The sequence below is a fragment of the Sus scrofa genome, chromosome 13, assembly GCF_054392235.1.
Source record: "Sus scrofa isolate SSC_HxYL_T2T_F1_AM1 chromosome 13, Sscrofa_HxYL_maternal_Yorkshire_Landrace_v2.0, whole genome shotgun sequence".
NCBI lineage: Eukaryota > Metazoa > Chordata > Mammalia > Artiodactyla > Suidae > Sus > Sus scrofa.
Genome location: NC_139395.1, coordinates 51,054,773 through 51,069,861, shown reverse-complemented (window position 1 = coordinate 51,069,861; position 15,089 = coordinate 51,054,773). Strand labels below are relative to the sequence as shown.

The following is a 15,089-nucleotide window of genomic DNA, read 5'->3' as shown; positions in this document are numbered from 1 at the left end:
ATGCTGCCCAGGAGCGGGTAGCGCTGCTCCGGGGATGCTGCAGGTACGTGCGACAGACGAAGATGCAGATCCCTAATGCCTGCAGTGCAGAGACCCAGAAACCAAGTTCCAGGCATGTGCTAAATAGCCAAACAAATAAACAAGTGTAAAATAAAAGGAAGCCACATGGAGAAGGTGAAATCATGGTCAGTAAACACCACCCAGCATCTTGATGCTAGCAGGGCCTCCGAGGAGGCCAGGTAATGACCCCACGTGAAGGTGAAAGGGATAGAAATTAAAATTCACATTTCTCCCTAATGTCACTGGGAATGTGGCATTCGAGCGCTTCATGGAATTAGCTGCAGCGGCTTCCTAATTGCCTTTGCCAGTTGCCGCCCCCAGGTTGATGGTGGCGGCTGCAGCGGCCCCATCAGTCTCGCTTGGTGCTCCTCACTTACCCGCCCGGCACTGCGGTGCTCCCGCCGCAGCTGCTCAGCTTGGCGCTGCGGCAGAACTGGGACCCCCTCTACCCAGCTGCGAGGCTTCAGAGTGGGTTATCTCAGCCATGTTTTCAGGATGCTGATGGAGGTGGGCTGGGATGCTCCCCAGGGATGAGGGAGAAGCAAAGACTAGCTGGCTCAGATGTAGGGCAGTCCCTGCTGGCACCAAGAAGGCTATGGGCAAGGGACCCGCCCTGAGGGCTTCAGAGCTTGATTGCTGTAGCTGGGAGGCAGCCCCGACTTTTTACAGCATCTACACCTGATGCTAGGGGTTCATAAAACCCAGCATTGGAGGGTAAATGGGAAAGGAATGTGAAGGTCCTAGTTTTGGCCTGTGTTCAACAGCATCATTCCCATCACCGGCGTGTGAGCACCAGAAAAAGGCTCCTTTGTTTATCTGTACATTCATGCATTCTACAAACAGCCCTTGAAGCCCACCCTGAAAGCAGGTCTGCCCTAAGTGCCAAGGATGACCCTCCCCATCAGAAAGAACAAGGCTATTCTCATGGAATTTCAGGTCCAGCACACCTGCATCTTCCTCCACACCCCCCCGACCCCCACCCTGACTGAAAGAGATAAGGGTCCTCAGGATATCACACTTCACCAGACCTGCCAGGGCATGGACAGGTCTGCCAGACTCATTCCTCGAAAAATAAAACTGACCCTATGGGTCCAAGGGCCGTAACCTTCAAGCTAGCTGTCAATCAGGCAGAGAAACAAACTGCGGCTTTCCTAAGGAAAAAAAAAAAAAGAAAAGAAAAGAAATACTAATAAATATCCAAGAAAGATAGACAAAGAATGAGGAGGACAAAAAAACGAGAAGCTAAAATGTACTGGGTACTTCCAGACATCCAGTTCTGTGCTAAGACTGTTACCACAGACTGACAAAGCTAATCCTCACCATAACCCCATTTTACAGATAAGGAACCTGAGGCCTGGAAGTGAAGCTAACTAGAGCCATGCTGGATCTTGAAGCCAGACCTACCTCTTATCAGGGTCCCAGAGCCCAAGCTGGCTCTTTCACACAATCATCCATCATCAGCATGGGAAATACACAAAGGGAAATTTTGCCCCATTCAATGAGATTCTCAGAAAGGCTTCTTAAGGGTCGACCCTTATGAGGGGAGGGCTGCCTGACCTTCAAGGGAAAACAAAGACAAGCAGCAAAGGGAAAGCCAAAGCAGAGGGAAAGTCAAAGAAACCTAGAGGGTGTACTGGGCCCTCCCCTCATTCCGGCTCTCGCTCCTTTATGATTCTGCATTACGAAAGCAAATGCCAATACACCAAGACAACTAAGAATTCCTCCGGGGTAAGGATTAAGGGTAGGGAAGAAGTTTCCCCCAACCATCCTGATGAGCCAATAGCAGGCTAAGACCAAAGCACCAGGACAAGCTGGTCCTGGGATTACCCAGCTGCCCCTTCTCAGAGCCCACCCCAGCCCAGGCACCTGAACAGGGTTCACAAGATCCAGGTTGTGACGCTGGGTAGCCTTGGACCAAGTTACATGTTCTGTCTTAATGTCTACATCTCTAAAATAAAGACGATGAGAAAACCAAACTCAAGAGTGGATGTAAAGCATTAAATGAAAGAATGCAAATAAAGCACATGGCATGACATACAAATAAAGTACCTGCATCATTATTAAGATTACCTCCTAAGAGGACCTTGTGGGGCTCAGCAGTGAGCAGCTCTCATGCAGGGCTCCAAAGAAGGCCTCTGGGTGGCCTGACATTAAGTCTCCCCTAAGGGGACAAGTTACTAGCATCAGCAGCCAACTTGCCCTGACATGTGCAAGCATCTCTTGGGAAATAACAATAGCAGCCCATCTTTTCGAAACACTTCCTATGAGCCACTTATTGTTTAGTATCCTGTGTGCATCTTCTCATTTGGACCTCTCCACTAGAAATGAGTACTATTGTGCCCACCTGACAGATAAGAATACTGAGGCAGGAACTGTGTCCAGTCACTTATGATAGAGCATGATAATGTGAGAAAAAAGAATGTATATATGTATACATTCACCTTGCTGTACAGTAGAAAATCGACAGAGCACTATAAACCAGCTATGTTGGAAAAAATAAAAATCATTATTAAAAAATTAAAAAAAAAAAAAAAAAAGAATACTGAGGCTTAGCAACCACCTTGTCAGGTCCTGTGACTCTTCAGCAATAGTACTAGATTCTACCCTGGATGGACCTGCCTCAGATCTAGACTCTTACCTCTACACAGTTCTGCCTTCCCAAAACGAAGTACCTCTATAAAAGTAAATTTTTTCAAAAAAAAATCAATAATCCTCTAATGTCTAAGTTTGTATATTTTTCAAATCACCAACATGGCATGTGTGCATTTGTTTCATGCAAAAAAATGAAAATCGTACTGCTTTTCAGGAAATCAAGTAATGGCTCCATAATTCTGAAATTTCTGTTCTGGGAAATGTGTATTATTGGCTTTTTTTACAAGATTAGTGAGCTATGAGCCCTTTCCTGAGAGGATTACATCTTATTTCAGGGTGACCAGATGACTCCTGATGTTCTGAAATACTTGGCTACAGACCCTGGGATTTTAAAGTAGTTACTAGTTTTTAATAAAAGGAAACAGCTAGTGTACATCAAAATGCACACAGGGAGTTCCCACTGTGGCACAGCAAAAATAAATCTGACTAGTATCCATGAGGTGGTGGTTCCATCCCTGGCCTCACTCAGTGGGTTAAGGATCCGGCATTGCTGTGAGCTGTGGTGGAGGTCGCAGACGCAGCTTGGATCCCGTGTTGATGTGACTGTGGCATAAGCTGGCGGCTACAGCTCCAATTCGACCCCTCGCCTGGGAACTTCCATATGCCTCAGGTGTGACCCTAAAAAGACCAAAAAAAGGGGAAAAAAAATGCACACACACAGAAACACACACATACCTTTCAGTGGATGCCTGACAGTGTCCCTTCTGTGTCCGTGTGCAAAAGCACAGTGTGCTGACAGAGACCGAGGTCCCAACATTCACACTTGAGCTTTATCATCCCAGAAGCCAAACGACCATCACTGACGTCAATGGGGCAAACAACTATGCTCATTGAGCTGTTTGTGCGTGATGAGGCATATTGTGTTAATACAACTTGCACTGATAATGGAAACTGGTAGGAGGCTAGGAGTAAAGCCCTATGTTATGACTCCTGGCCAAAGACTACTTACCTCCAGTAGATTTACCTATTGTTCTTTTTACACTCTTTTTCCGCCTCTGCCTCAACAAAGCACAATGGAAAAGGCATTTCAGATGGGGTGGGTACGAAGAGCCAAATGCCTGCCTGGTGTTCCTCTCACTTTGCTTTACAAGTTACAGGGCAATGTTACAGCAAGAACAAAAGTGAATCCCACAATTGCCCACCTGTACTGTACAAGAGATAGAATGAGGAGAATTTGGCTAAAAAAATTTAAAAATAAATCTCTGTTGGGACATAATGAATGCATCTGTTTGCCATAGTGCCCCTGTCACGTTAAATGTGTGTGACATATATTGCCTTAATCTTATGAACTCATCCTGGGATCAAAGTGACTAAAATTCTAGGAATCTCTCTTGCTCTTCATCAATAATGAAGCAGACACTATAAATGAGAAAGTAGCCAGAGAACTAAGGCTTCCTATGTGTCGCATATTGTTCTAACTACTTCATATATGTTCCATCACGTAGCCCTCCCCAAAGCCCTATGATACAGGGGCTTTTATTATTCTGCAGTTCTGGTCTGCCGATGTGTAAACCAAGGTCCAGGGAGGTAAAAGTAGGACTAGAAGAGTGGAATTCAATTCTAAAGCCCGTGGTCTTTTTTTAAAAACAAACAAACAAACAAACAAACAAAAAAACACCTCTTTCAACTGTGTATGGCTCACTACAATAGAAATCTAGACTCTTAAAACTAGACAGGTTCTTTCCTGGGAGCCAAGAGTTATAGAGAATGAAATGCAAAGTCAAGGTCAAGTTTACAGCATGGGAGGGTCTAGACTTGGAGGCATTCCAAAAGCCAATTATACCTTCCATTTTAATGCAAAACTTCATTTTAATGCAAAACACCAAAGTCTCAGGGAAATGCCTCAAACCACCCTGTATAAGAGGCACACACACTGTCAAGAGCCAAACTTAGGGAGCTGAGCAAAGGGATGAAGAACAGGTTTGACTTTTGGAGGAAAACATGAGGGGAAATGCTCCTCAATTTTTGCAGGACAGCCAAGTCCTCGTGTCTTAGCCATGAGGAGACTGGATCCTGCTCAGGAGTTCTGCAAGGATGTTTGCCTCCTTGGCAGTCCGACCTTCCAGGCTAGACAGAGGCACTATCATCAACCCCCTGCCAGCCAGGGCCCCTCCAGTCAACCTGCCCACTCTCTGTTAGCCACCATTCCTGTCCCATCACAGCACCAGCCCACACAGAACAGGGGAAAGACCTTCCCAGCCTCACAGGGGCCCAACGCTCATGAGGTCTGTCTTCGCTGCCAAAAGAGCACACATCTTGAAACCTCACCTGAGGACAGCACACCTGGGGGATGGAAACCAGGGCTGGCACCGGCATCCCACCCCCATGGCCTTTCTTATCCTTCTGTGGTCCTGACAACCCCACTAAAACTGGCGCTCAGGTGGGATTATTGGTGCTTCGGGGTGACACATGCTGCAAAGAAAAGTCAAAGGCTGGGGGTCAAAACACACCTCAGTCTGAGTCCAGCCCCATCACATGGCAAGCATTCCATCTCCCAGCGCCATGAGAGGCAGATAACATGGGCCGTCTCCAAGTGAAACTAAGGACCACATCAGATGTACCTACTTTAATACGAAGAATGCTTAGCCTATTAAACACTCCACCTACAAAAGTCCATTTCCTTTCTCTCCAGTCCCAATGAACAATCTGTTCATCTGGGCTGGTTAGGACCTTGGTGGATGTTGAGGAACCCCCAGTGCAGTCAGACTCTGCAGTTCTATAAGAATCTCAGACACAAATGGTTCTTGAGCGATTTTCTGAACTGCTTGGCCCAAGTGGAGGACCAAAGCATTCGTACGTTTACTTTCATTACTGACGTCTTAGTGGCTTTTACTGCTGACTCTACTGGCTTATGCATAACAATCATTAAAAGTTATGCAACTACAAGAGCATCATTCCCCCAAGTGGCAGTACCTATGTTTACTCAAAGAGGAGCTACATGTGTTAGGCATTCAATGTCGTTAAGAAGATCACAGAGCAGATGCTCAAAGCCCAAACACAATAGCAGATCGTGCCAAGGAAGGTCTGAAGAGGAGGTGGGGGAGGGGCAAGGAACCCAGGGTGCCTTTCACCTTCCGAGGGAAAGACCAGTGAGGTGCTTCGTCCCCCAGGAAGATGTTAGAAGACTAGAGTCCCCCAAGGCCTCACGGGAAGAATTCTCATGGAGGAAATGCCTGGAATGCCGTCCAAGACAGCACGGGGACTGAGTGTTCGTGGCCTGTGGATCTGCTCCATGGTGAGGGAATGGCAGGAGCACTGTCTCTCCTGTAGCTTCCGGCCTCACTCTGAGCAGCGGGGGCCACTCAGCCTTTCCTCAGCCTCGCCCACCACCTACACAGCAGGGCAAGCCTAAATCTGGAAGGAGGTAATAGGAAGACCCAGAGGTGTCCTTCAAGCCCTGATTCCTCATGTGAGCACTGTCCTGACTTTCGGGGGAAGGGAGCTGCCCTTGAGGAGAAGAGTGAAGGTCTGCATGCAGGCTGGGTCCACTGAGGTCTCCTGCCCTGAAATACCTGCTTCCCCAACCTCCTCCCTGTCAGGTGCCAAGGGGGACCACCTTTCTTGATGCCCACTCACCCGTTCATGCACCAGCTCATTCAAGTCTATGGAGCCAGACCCCACAGAGGTTCAGTGAAGGTTATCTCAAGAGCTTGTATTTGTCTCACGCCACGAATAATGACCTCCACAATTGGATGGCAGGAGGCTGCTACATGCCAGGCACTGTGCTAAGTGCTGTGCATATTCTGTTTCATTTAATCTTCACCACAGCCTGTAAGGTAGAAGGTACTGGTCTCCTCTCACACTGGAAGGTGAAGGTTGAGAAGTATCACACTGCAAGGTGACCTAGCTAGGAAACAGCAGATCTGGGACTCAACCCCAAGCCCATCTGACTCCAAACCTTGTCCTCTCGGCTGCTTTCCCAGGCTTTAATTGTTTCTGAAGTAATTTTCCAGATGTTATCTCATTTAATCCTCCCAAACAACTGAAGGTAGAGAAACAGGTATTATTCACACTGTTTTCAAACTGGAACTGAGAGAGGAAAAGGTCACACAAAGATGAGGGAATACAGCAGCACTGCGGCCCACAGCAAGCAGACTCTGGAAGCTGGCTCGGTCACCTAGGAGAGGCTGCCTAACTTCTGCAAGCCTCAAAATATGTGAGCCTTCTAAATCTGAAAAACAGGGCAAATGGCAGTTCCTGACGCATCAGGTGGCTGAGAGATTTAGAGGGATGTAAAGTACTCATCATGGTACCTGGAAGGCAGGAACTCCAGAGCGAATGCTACCTGGTTTTACTGTTAGATTAGTCCATTTGCGCAAGGTCACTCAGGAAATGCCTACAGAGAAGATAAGAAGACCAACACCATGGCTCCTAGTCTCCTAGGCCAGTGACATTTTTTTCTTTCCTTTAACAACACTGCATCTCCTAAGGTGTATGTCTCTGAAAATGCTCCCAGCTCTGCACCTATTATGATGATGAACAAAGACAGGCAAAGGACACCTCCCAGGCTGACAGTGGCCAGGACATTAAAATAGAAGGAGAGGATGAGCTACCCAGCAGGGAAAAGAGAAAGCCAAAATGAGCACAGCCCACCCTGTGCTTGCTGGGATGCTCTGCTGTCCTCATCTAGAAATTCTCTACGATTTTTTAAACAAAGGGTCCCATATTTTGCTTTCGCACTGGACCCCCCCAAATTATGTAGCTGGTCCTGGTCTCAGCAGATCCTCCATGGCAGCTGCCTATAAAACCTCAGAGGCTGGAGACAAACACGAGCCTGGTGGACTGGGTCACTGGGTTCCATCCTAGCACCCTGCTTCACTCCCTCAAGTCACTCTTGCTAGCAGCCCAAGAGGACAAGAACAGTCTCCCCCATTAGCAGGCAGCATCTGGCGCATTCTGTGAGGAGCAGCATCCATTTCTACCGGCACACGAACACACGCACAAATTTAATAAGTATAGTGGTAATGACATGTGCAAGCTCCAAAGAGCGACTGGCAGTTGCTGGACCTAAAATGAATAACCAGAGGTCTGGTCTGTGAACCCACAGCCATTTGCGGCCCTGCCCAACATGCCTGTCCAGATTGTTTACATGGATAACAGCTCTTTTAACCTTGGGAGGGTACTGTTTTCCAATATCGGGTGCCAAGATAAATAGGTGGAAATGCACAAAGTGAAGAAAGAGCCGTCTATTCCTTGTCAAGAGATAATGCTCTCCTCCCCTATGTGGCCTTAAAATGCCCATTTACAGTTTGCCTATTGAGTTGTTTATTTCCATAATCTTGATTTGAGGTAACTGGAAAGCCCTGCAATACATAACTGTAATATACCTGATAAATGGAATACCATATTTAAACAGCCTTGGAATGAGCACCCAATGAGTGTTGTTCAGAGCAAATGGAAATTAAAAGGTTTACCACTTATCAAAGACATCCTTAACTCTTCAAAGTTGTGCTGTAAAATAACGTGGTTTTTTTTGTTGTTGTTTGTTTGTTTGTTTTCCTGAAAAGCAGATGTGCTGGCTGGGCATGGAGAAATTCCCTAAAACACATCAGCTGTGTGGATGCCTCATCTGCCAAGGGTGAGCTGTGGCCCCGGCTGGACTGTGTCAGAGAGGGGTCTCCAAGACTGGCTTTACATTCCAGGAACAACCACCCTAGGCTGCTGATCAGTAAATACTCTGGAAAATCAAGCATCCTCCTCTTCCTCTAGTCTCTTTGTTCTCTTGAAGGAGAAACTAACTTTTGTTTAATGGACCAAAGAGGGCTAATGAAGATTCTACTGATGTTGCCAGGAGCCTGACACGAGGAACTTTTCCTCTCATTTCATGATATACAAAGCATCAGCGCAGTCACTGGAGATGAAGCATTGGTCATTATATCTCTTGTATAAAAATTACATTAAAAACGGGGTGAGGGGAATCTCATGTGCAAATTCATAGGCTGACCTTTACATCTATTTCCCTTTTTTTCCCCAGTCTCAGCCAAACCATAGTGTCCCAGAGAACACAGAATCTGCTAAGAGTTTCTGTCTAAAAGATGCAGTGGGTCTCAACTCAGGAAGCTGTTTCAACAGCACTGTGACTGCAAAAGAACGGGGGACTTCCGAAATGAATGCCACTCACTTCTGAAATAAATGCCACTCACTTCTTTTGCAAGGAAGAGGATGTGTCCTTGGATAAAGAAAAAGTCCATTTGTTGGTCTCTGTTATGATAGCTCTGAATTAATGACAGACTGGAAACAAAGGATTTTCTGAGAATGTATGCCCCCTTCAGTAAACCCAACACACCAGGTCACTTATTGCTCATCGTGCCTGGCAGCACTAAACACCTAGGGAGGATCAGTCAAAGACTGAAAAGCCTAAAATCCCAAACTTCACTACCACAACTATGTGCTCCAAACTGCAGGACAATGAGACATCTGGCAGGCCACAGGTGCTCGGAGGTAATGGTTTCACATTTCTTTTACCTTTGTTCATCCTGATACACGGCTGTGTATTCATCACAACTGGAAACATTACTGGTGCTTGCCCATAACTGGTGCTAGCAGGTTTTATAATTATTACGTGGCTTGGTACTCATGTGTTCACCTAAAAGCACACTGGTATTAGAACAAATAAGATAAAATAAAATAAAGCCAGCCTGAAATCACCAGTGTCATTGATAAAAATTAATAGCGACATTGGAATTAAAAATCTGAAGTTTGTCTGCCTATGTTTTCACCTCCCTTAATTTTGACTGGCATTTGTAAATCGTGGCAATGCAGGTTGCAGCAGTTCCTAATGAGAGAAAAGCAAAGCAGAAATATTTCTGGCAGAAAAGAAACTTCAAAGAAAAGGAAAAGAAGACAAAGAAATGAACAAAAGAGGCTCAGATACAAACTTAGCAAAACCAAACCAAAAGAACTTTATCTGGACAGCGGGTGACCATGTGAGAGTGTACAAATGCAGTAAGGCGTATGTGTGTGTAAGACGTACCATATAAATTCTAACTGGTTTAGCCTGCTCTGCTGACATCCTGCTGGTTGGGCTAATGAGACAAATAAGCTGTCCTGAAAGATGGAAAACTGTCATTTCCAAGATCTCAAGACTTTGAAAAATAATCTGCCAGGGCAAAGTCCAGTAACTGGAAGTAGTGTCAGGAATTAAAACATGGGCAGCATAGGTTGAATGCATTAATCTTGCAGGATGACAAATAACTGCGTTTATTCAACGAAAATGTTCAGCCAAGAAGCGCCTCCCCAGTAAAAGCAATCTGTAGCATGTCAGGCTTCCTACAGATAGCACAGCACTGCTACCCAATTCCTGATAAGTGAATACTCCTATTTAATTATTTAAAAGTCCATCGACTTCCACATTGATGAAAAGTCATAATTATCACAATGGCTTAAAGAACCAACCTTTTACTTTGCTGACTCTGTCCTATGGAAAGAGACATCACATTCATGTATTAAAGCCGCCCTCTCAATAAATAGTGGATAACGCAAAAACCTGGTTATGCATTCCAAGGCGCGCACATTTGATAAGTGCTGCATGAGGCGTCCAAGGTAAATGTCAATTCTTTTCTAGCATTAATGGCAGAGATGCACGGTACCTGTATTTCCGCTCTGTGTTTATCATCACGATTCTGGAAAATGTAATTGGAACCCTTCATTCCCATGAATGTGCACTCCCTGAATGCAGATCCAAACAGAATGACAAACCCTGCTCCTACCAAATTCTCCCTGAGGAGGATGAAATGAGAATCATAACCAGTTTAATACCTTTTATTGTGAGTGTTAGGGGTGTGGAGCCCATGAGTTTAACAGCCTAGGTTACCAGACCTACAAGAACGCTACTCACTGAATCCCAAAATAGAGAGGTAATGAAACTATGCCTCCCCCAAAGAACCCACACAAAGCACATTCTTTGGGGAAAATGAAGCAAGATAGCAGCAAGTGAATACTGACATGAATATGTCAAATGGGAAAGTTAATTAAAAGTTGAAGTGAATGGAAACCCCTGCAGTATCTGCCAGTGAAGGAACGCAGGGTACAAGCAGACAGCGGCACACCAACACTGCACTTTCAGGGGCCCGCTAGCCTATACGGCTGTCAAACCTCTCAAGATCCACTCCAATTCCGTCCCAGGTCCTTCCATTCTGTACTGGAAACACAAAACTTGGCTAAAATATGGACTACAGCGTTGTATACAATCAAAAAATCCTCTTTATCAGGAACTAATAGATCACCATTCCTGTGCTCAGCAAAGAAATAAAGGAGAAAAAATAGGAGTAGTCTGGCAGTGGATACCAAATACATTATCATAAGCTAAGGTAACGAAAGCCAAGGTCTTACACAGAAAAACAACCGGTGAAATGTTCTCCTTTCTGAAGCCATGACAATGAGGTACATTGTGAAACAGCTGTATTTACGTTGATAAAATAGGTGATAATACGGCTACCTTCATTTAGATTACCTAATAAAAGCCTGTTACCAAAATGGCAGTTTTCCCAGTCTCCAAACACCTTAAAATAGATGGCCAATTATTATTTAACTTATATTCACAATAACTATTTTGTAAAGTTTTTGCCTGAGTACAAAAATTACTAAACTCCCATTCAGAAAGTGGACATACTACATCAAATCACAACACAAAGTGTCAAGTACAGAAACTACATGTAGTACATGAAATTGTACAGTAGTCTACAGCAAAACTTACTTAACTGAAAATCAAGTTTAAATACCCATGCCTTAAAAGCATAATTTCAGTCGATTACGCAACATAGTGTTGTCACCTCTGAGTCCCCTTACCACAGTGTTAAAGCATTTTTCAACCAAGTTTTCCAACTCATTTTGAGGGTATCTTAATTGTCAAGGATGCAATGACATAACGGAAGGGTGCATAGGGTTTTGACTTAGAGGAGTAATTCCTCATGCAAATGGCCAGAAACTTGAAAATAGGCAAGAGAAAGGCAACTATCTTCTTGCTTTTCTAAATGATGTCACACCTCCCCAAACTCTGAGGACTTCACATCTTTTCTCATTCATACTCTGAGCTCTCTAAATCAATGCTCTTTGCTGATTTTAAAAATATAATCCTATTTGGGGGGCAAACAGACTAAGATGGCCAAAGGATATCTGCAAAAATGCTCCCCGAGTTTTCTAACATGCTCTGCCCTGCCATTCATGGAAATCCTTGCCTAGCAAACCAAAGCCATGGGTATCTCAGAACCCCATGGCCGGTGACCGCAATCCAAATGAAAGGACAGATGCCCACCCCACAACCTAATGCCCAGCAACACTTCACCTTCCCCTCGCATCACATTACAAAATGCCAGGCAACAGCAAGAAATGACAACAAAGCCATAAACAGCTGGAAATAATTACCCAATTGTCAAGCTGCAAACATGACAAAAGCAAAGCAAGGCTTGGGAATTCACCATCAGAAAGGATGCTGATGAGAAGGTAAGAGAAGCATTTTAGCTTTTTCCAATTTGCTGTTATAGAGTAGCCAATAATATGGTTGATGGAGTTTTGTGTAGTGTGTGTGACTGTGTGTATGTCTGTGTGTATGTTAACTTCAAAGAGGAAGAAAAAATGTATTTCATGTGCTCCTACATAATGCAAGAAGAGATGTTAGCAAAACCAAAAAACAATCACAGCCTCTGAAGGTATACTTTCAGAGGTGCTGCTAAACTACAACATGCAGACGAAAAAATATTTCTTTAAAGTTATACAAAACGTTCTCTTCTTTAAAAGCATAAAGAAAACACACAGGCGATGCAATAGGCCAGAACTCTTCACATAAAACATCTGACACGCAGGCAAAATGCCAAAAGGGTACAGACTGATCCAGATTAAAAGAATACTAACAAAACAGGCAACTCCTATAAACTGAGGCAGGTCACAGGTACATAAATTATCGTTGTCCATAAAGGTGCATCATAACCTCAAGTTTTTATCAACTGCCTATAATTCAATGAACTCCACACCCAAATAACAGAGTTGGGCAAACAGTCTTTCCAAGAGATCAGAGAATATGGCTATTGGTAAATTTTAAGCCAGACTAACCTCTGTCATTCCATTGTAGGCTGATGCTTCATTACGATATATGGATTTCATGTGAAAAATTGTCTCATATAATGTCCCCAAAAATGCTACTCTCTGAAGCAGAATGCCATAAATAAAATGCGTACTTGGTTACCAGGCAGCATGCATGACACATATGTTGCATTGGCCCAAAAAGCACATTTTAAAATGCTTAAAAGTTAACTTAACAATTTAAGCTGTTTGTACCCATTTTCAGAGAATTATCCCCTAAAGGCCAATTTTATTTTCTATTCTTTGAGAGAATTCTTGGATTAATGCTGCTGATTTGTTAACTTGAAATTTTTTTAACCCCTCTAATCTCTCCTCCCTGGCCCATTTTTTTTCTTTTTTTTCTTGGAGGGAAGGGAAAAGGACCATATATCGCACAATGTAATTTTAAGCATAATGCTGCCTGTTTGAATTAAAATTGATGCAGCTTTTGATAAAAGCCTAATAATCAATTCTCCATTCTCATTACTCTCCAGAATTATATGGACGAAGACCAATTTCTTAAGTTTGTGGACTACTCTCATAGGTTATTACCCAGCAGTGCAGCTGAGTGGAAAGATAACCACATTCATTCTCCTTATCTGTAATGATGTAATGCATCCCAGCCCTGGGTCTAGATGATTGGGGAATAATGGGATTGTACAACTGCAGGGATGACAAACAATAGTGCAGCTCCTTTCTCTGATACACTGAACCCTAGCCTCCAACGCAGGCAAGGTGAAAGACATCATAACATAGGCACTGATTCTGCCCCTTGGATGAAGTTAGCATTTTTTTTTGGCCCGCGGAGCATCTGCTTTCACACTGAAACAGCAATACCGACGCTGAAGAGAGCCATGCAAAAACACTGTTTCCGAGCCCCAGCCAGGACAGTGCCAGTGAGTATCCTGCTTTTCTTTGTGTTTAGAATCAAGTGTCATCTAAAAATAACCCGTTGGTAGGGAGAAGTCACTGCACAGTACATTGCCAAGAAACCAGGGGATCAGAGACACCTTTGATAACTGATGCTGCTTGGGGTTCACGTTTGTTTGGAAAACTAAATCTGCCTCCATTTTCTGTGCTGGAAAATCATCGCTTCTTGCCACCACAGAAACCTTACCTTTTGCAGAAGCTGGGAGCCGGAGTACTTAGCGGCAATAGATTTTATCTCTCCACCAAAAGCAGAGGCCCAGAGCTTCACCCTACAAGGAGAAAGGGCACAGGAACAAATGTAACACCGTGTCACAGTCAACACGCACGCACACGCACACACGGGGCTGTGGCTGCAAGAGCCGGGCGGTATAACATTGGAGAAAAAAGAAAAAGCGCCTCGGTAGAATCTGCCAGCACCAAACTGCAAAGCGCAGCTCAGGAGGGGGGGGTCCGAGGGGGTAACATAGTTCTGAATGCTCAAAGGGTTCGCTGGAAAGATCACTGAATTTCATTTTAATTAACTGCCTGAGAACTTGACCACCCAAACTGGGCATCAGCTGGCAAAGACTAGTCAGAAGAAATCCACCCATCCCCCCCCCCCAAAAAAGAAGTGAGATGGCAGGATAGCAAAGAAAGGGAGTAAATAAACGGCCCATGGAAGTTGGATGCGGTAAACAGGCTTCAAAGTTGGTGTTGTCACTGGCAGTGAGCCTCTCCAGGGCTCACTCGCCAGCCTAGGGAATGGGAGAGGGGATCCCACCCCAGCCTTGCCGCCCCACTTGGGTCCGAGCCTGCAGGTGCGAAAGGTGAGGCCGACGCCCGCTGCAGGACCTGCCCGGCCGCACCTGCAGGAGCCCAAACTTGGGCACAGCGGGTTGCGGGCGGACAGCCGGGTCCCCTCCCCGGGCGGCGCAAGACCCGGCACTTACACAGAGAGTGGGATCTGCTGCTCCGAGCGCACCACGTCCCCCAACGCGGCGTAGAGAAGCGTGGCGGCCAGGAGCGCCGAGGCCCCCCGGGACGCGCGGCACGGCCAGCCCGGCCCGGCCATGCTGGGCTACCTACGACGCGCCGGCGGCGGCGACAAGAGCGACCGCTGAGAGCTGCGCCGAGCGGGCGGTGGGCGAGCGCTCTGGGCTGCCTGCTCCGCGCCTCCCCGCCTGCCTCTCGCGCGCCGGGCGCACTTGGGGAGCAGAAAAAGGAGCGGGGGGGTGAGAGGAGGGTGGCGGGGAGGGCGGAGAAGAGGAGGGAGGGAGAGAGGTGGAGAGGGAGGCAGGCGGGGGAGGAGGCAGGGAGACGCGCCTCTCGCAGCAGCGGCCGCCGGGCCCCGCCTCGGCGGCCCCGGGAGTCCGGCGGGCCGCGGCAGGAGGGCGGGAGGCGCCGCGCGGGCG

General features: G+C 46.0%; 1 protein-coding gene across 26 annotated transcripts in view; it reads right to left on the bottom strand.

Annotated features, from left to right (window-relative positions):
* Positions 1 to 14,867, bottom strand: part of CACNA2D3 (calcium voltage-gated channel auxiliary subunit alpha2delta 3) — a 924,345-nt gene extending 909,478 nt beyond the window's left edge. For all 26 annotated transcript variants that reach the window (XR_014823278.1, XR_014823270.1, XR_014823269.1 and 23 more), the window contains exons 1-2: positions 14,628 to 14,867; positions 13,886 to 13,967 (exon numbers count right to left, since the gene is read on the bottom strand). Coding sequence is in view for 3 of the 26 variants with exons in the window: in XM_084988628.1 (XP_084844754.1) it covers positions 13,886 to 13,967; positions 14,628 to 14,749 (204 nt within the window). In the remaining 23 variants the exon portion in view is untranslated. The remainder of the gene's footprint in view (positions 1 to 13,885; positions 13,968 to 14,627) is intronic.
* Between the last annotated feature and the right edge of the window lie 222 nt (positions 14,868 to 15,089).